This window comes from Rhagoletis zephyria, unplaced genomic scaffold (genome assembly GCF_001687245.7).
Source record: "Rhagoletis zephyria isolate East Lansing unplaced genomic scaffold, Rhagoletis_zephyria_1.1 Rzeph_scaffold_19601, whole genome shotgun sequence".
In the NCBI taxonomy this organism is placed as follows: Eukaryota; Metazoa; Arthropoda; class Insecta; order Diptera; family Tephritidae; genus Rhagoletis; species Rhagoletis zephyria.
The window spans coordinates 4286-8643 of record NW_016176661.1 but is presented as its reverse complement, the minus strand read 5'-3'; the positions used below and the strand labels follow the sequence as shown (position 1 = coordinate 8643).

The following is a 4358-nucleotide window of genomic DNA, read 5'->3' as shown; positions in this document are numbered from 1 at the left end:
AGGTAAAAACAAAGATAAACTTAAGAAAAAGATGAGGATAAGGATACTGATAAAAGTAAGAAGGAAGATAGAGGAAGAAAGATTAATATACAGGTAATTATAAAGAAAAGGATATATGTAGATAGAGACAGACTCAACCGGGAACTATTTAGGGATTTTCGGGATTCTCGGTATAATAATCGATATTTTTATTGATTTTGTTATCGAATTTGGTATCCACACTTTTATCAATCTGGTTATCGATATTTTTATCGCGTTTGTTATCGATAATTTTAGTAGTAGTAAGTAGTGAAAGAAAGATTAAAATAAATTGAATTATAAAGAAACGGATATATGAATGTATGTATGTATGTAGATACACAGACTCAACCTTGAAAAATATTTCGGCATTTTCGGTATTCTCGGGACTTATCGATTTTTTATGAATATTTTGTTATCAATTTTGGTATCGACATTTTTATCAACTTGGGTATCGATATTTTTTCGATTTTGTTATCGATGCTTTATGCATTTTTTTATTGATTTCGTTATTGATATTGTTATCGATTTTTGTAGATTTTGTTATCGATATTTTTTATAGATTTTGTTATCGATGCTTTATGCATTTTTTTATTGATTTCGTTATTGATATTGTTATCGATTTTTGTAGATTTTGTTATCGATATTTTTTATAGATTTTGTTATCGATGCTTTATGCATTTTTTTATTGATTTCGTTATTGATATTGTTATCGATTTTTGTAGATTTTGTTATCGATATTTTTTATAGATTTTGTTATCGATATTTTTATCGATTTTGCTATCTATATTTATTTTCGATAACTTTATCGGTTTTTTATAGATATTTTTATCGATGATACTATCGATTTTTTTTATCTATACACATGATGTGACATCATATGACAGAACATCGCATGATATGACATAATTTCACTTCACTTTTATAAGAACAATGGAGTATAAAGACAAAGGAATACACATTCCCACGACAGCCGGTTCTACGTACCGGAATGACTCGGGTTGAATAACATAAAAGTAATTAGAACGAAAAGGGTAAATGTAGGGATCTAGATAGAAAAACGATAAAATATAACCATAAGTAAATGTATACATATATGCATCGCCAAAAAAAAAGTTGCGGGTTTTGCGCAGGGATTACAAAATGTATTATAGTTTAAGACGTTCACCAAAATAATTCGGAAAAATATTAAGATTTAAGCGAGCTGGACCGATTTGAAAATACCTCCAAAAATGGAGTTTTTTATGAATAAAAATAGTTTCTTATAAAACTTTTTGAAAAAGGTTTCCTCAGATGACAAAGCAGAATACGTTTAAAAAATCTGCATAAAAATATTTACAAATATTTTCAACGGAATCGTAGTAATGAGATTTTTGATGCTATTTTTGTATCCTTTTCAAAGATTGATTTACGAAAAACTTAAATAACTGGGCCAAAACTATTCTGATTTAGACTTATGGGATCTCAGTAGAAAGGTATTATCCCAGTATTTCCCAGTTTTTGAGAAATTAGATTTTGAACTTCAATTGTGATTTCCCAAAAGCCTGCAAATGTAACATAATAATAATAATAATAATATATTGGCGCCAACACTTTTGCTAACTCAGCATTAATTTCAAAATAAATAACCCACCTGAAAAAATAGGCAGAAACACACCCACTGGTAGTATTTGTAGTGCTTCTTGTTGTGATCATCACCATCCGAATTGGCGATACCCGGATAGGGTACAGATATGCCCTGCTTCTTACCGAAATGATCACGTAACGTATAAGTCGAATGAATCCAACAATATGTATTGAGTACGTCTTCTGGAATATCTTTGGTATGAACACAATCGATAGGGTTGCCAACATATTGTCTTGTTGTTATAATCAAAGAGAAGGACATCAAAATCATCACAGTAATTGAGTAGTGTAGACGGAATACTGGCGAATCGGTTTTAACGTGACTGACCTTTACAAGGTTTTTCAATCCACGAAATATATCTAACATTTTTCGCTAAACGGCAACGCAACGCGAAATAAATGACTAAAATTGTGGATTTGCTGTGGATCTCCAAGTGTTCATGTGTATGCGTGTGTGTGCGTATCTAGTAGTTTTTATTTTATTTTATTTTAAATTTCACTTGACTTTTGTGCATTTCTTTTGTTTTTGTGTAATTATGAAAGTTCTTTCGTCGAATTGTTTCGTTGCGAACTGGAGGCAGAGGAGGCAACAAACCAATTTGTGGTTATCGTCTCGTTGTGCGGCAGTTCTTTCTCTTTCTCGCCGGTCCCATAGTTTTGTTGTGACGTATGCAGAAATCATGTGGATTTTATTATATTTTGCAGATCCCCTCCTGCATTTTTTTATTATTATCGTATAATTTTTTGTTTTATTCACTTCAAAATTCAAGACAGCGGCGTAAAAGCACTTGAAATTTTTATGGTTTTGTGTAAATGAATCGTGCTTGTTCGTGAGTTTTAAAAAATGTTGCATTTTAAATGTTAAAACTTGTTCGTACATTCGCTATATTAATATGTACGTATATGTATGTAGGTATGTAAGTGGCAGCTGTAACACTTCACATTATTATTTCGTTTTCGACTTGGAAAAGTTTCATAAAATAAGGCACACTAAAATTGGCCGACTCGGTGCTGCTAAAGATAGAATATGGGGCACTTATGATTTCATATTTCGAAGCTCTTACGAAGTATTGAGTTAATTAAAAGTTTAAAAAATATACTATGCGAGTGTAATAAAATATGATAAGTTAAAAAGACAGTCTTTAGTGAATCATCGCTATTGACCTAAGAAAAACCTGCCGATTGTACCGGTGAGGCCAAAGTAAACGTCTGTCTTAGGCAAAAGCTAATGGTCCCTACATGAACGCACCGTACACCAAAATGGCCCCAGAATTTCATTGTACAAAGGGTTTGGGAAATGTCACGAAAGAAAAACTACCAATGAAAAGAACAAAGCTACCTCGGATGGTTATCCTTCATTTAAGATTCGAGAGAGTAAACCTTTAGGGCTGGTTTCTCCATCTCAACTTAACTTAGTTAAGCCAATTTTCTTGACTTAGTCATGAATAAGCTGTGTAAAACGTAGGCTAACTTTTGACTTAAGTCCAAAAAGTGGCTAAACTAAGTTAAGTTGAGTTGGAGAAACCAGCCCTTAATGTCGTCCACATTCAAAAGGTAAGAAGCTCGCTCCGAGATTAAATTTTTAACCTCTGAGATCGCCTTTCTGAGAAAAACATTGACATCTACCATATCCTATCCTTAAGGTAATGGGCAAGGAAATTCGCCAGCCTATAACATTTTTCATACCTTCTCCTTCCTTGGCAAAGGTACTATATATCTACATGGCAAATTTCATTTAAATCGGATCTCAAATACTATTTTTTCACAGCTTTTATGGGGATCTACCTGTCTGTGAAAGATAAACACAAGGCTTACAGATTATAGCAGCTGGAAGATGATCCAATAGTTTACCAGGGTTGGATGAACGCTGGAATCGCTCCTTGGCATGGCACATGTTGGTAGTTACTTTCTCCATAAAATCATGCAAAATTCTTTAAATCATTCTCGACTCGGAAAGGACTGGGAAAAATAATCAAATCCTATTGAGCGGAAACGACCATTCAACTAGGTATTAAAGATGAAAATAAATCCAACAAAAATCGATCATTTAATTGGCAGTGTTGAGTCGTGACATGGCGGTTCGAGTTGTTACGTAAAACTACGATCATACAACACTGACTTCAAGCGACCTTTGAATACTACTGATACGAATTTCCCACGCGCTAACAACTTAGTTGGATATTTCAAAACATTTCGAAATTTGAACTCTCTGCTTCTCTCACACCACTGTGCGGAGCTTCTTATTTTTTGGCGCAATCTAGTTTGGTACAAATTGTACGCCGCTATGGAGAGAAAAAAGGGGCCACTCCATAGTCGAGCAATGGGACAACGATATCCGGAATTGAACAGGAAAGTCAAACATACCTGCCGTTGGAAAAAAAATTTGGCTAAAACGCTTGAGTGCGAAGAGCTCAAAATTCAGGCCGACTTAGAAAGTTTTTCTCTGCTTGTCAGGTGAGAATTGCCTGAACTCTTACCATTTGGATATGTGAAAACAGAAGCTGTATGAGTATGTAATTGAAATCGAATTCCTCGTGTAAAAATATTTAATTTTGGCCAAAATACTGAGCCTGAATTAGGTAGGGCAAAATCTAAACTTAATTATTTTTGGGTTCCTTTTCCAAGTTGGGAGTTTGAAATTTCTTTGGACTTGGCATATACGCCATTTTCTTAAACTTTTGTTTAAAAAAATACGTCTGCTTATGCATATATAT

At 33.5% G+C, this 4358-nt stretch overlaps 1 protein-coding gene across 1 annotated transcript; it reads right to left on the bottom strand.

Moving 5' to 3' along the window:
* Positions 1-1651: 1651 nt before the first annotated feature.
* On the bottom strand, positions 1652-2274 carry LOC108380545 (innexin shaking-B-like; the record flags this gene model as incomplete). Its single annotated transcript, XM_017636917.1, has 1 exon — positions 1652-2274. A coding segment is annotated over exon 1 (360 nt), but the record flags the coding sequence as incomplete, so codon positions are not given.
* Positions 2275-4358: the final 2084 nt, after the last annotated feature.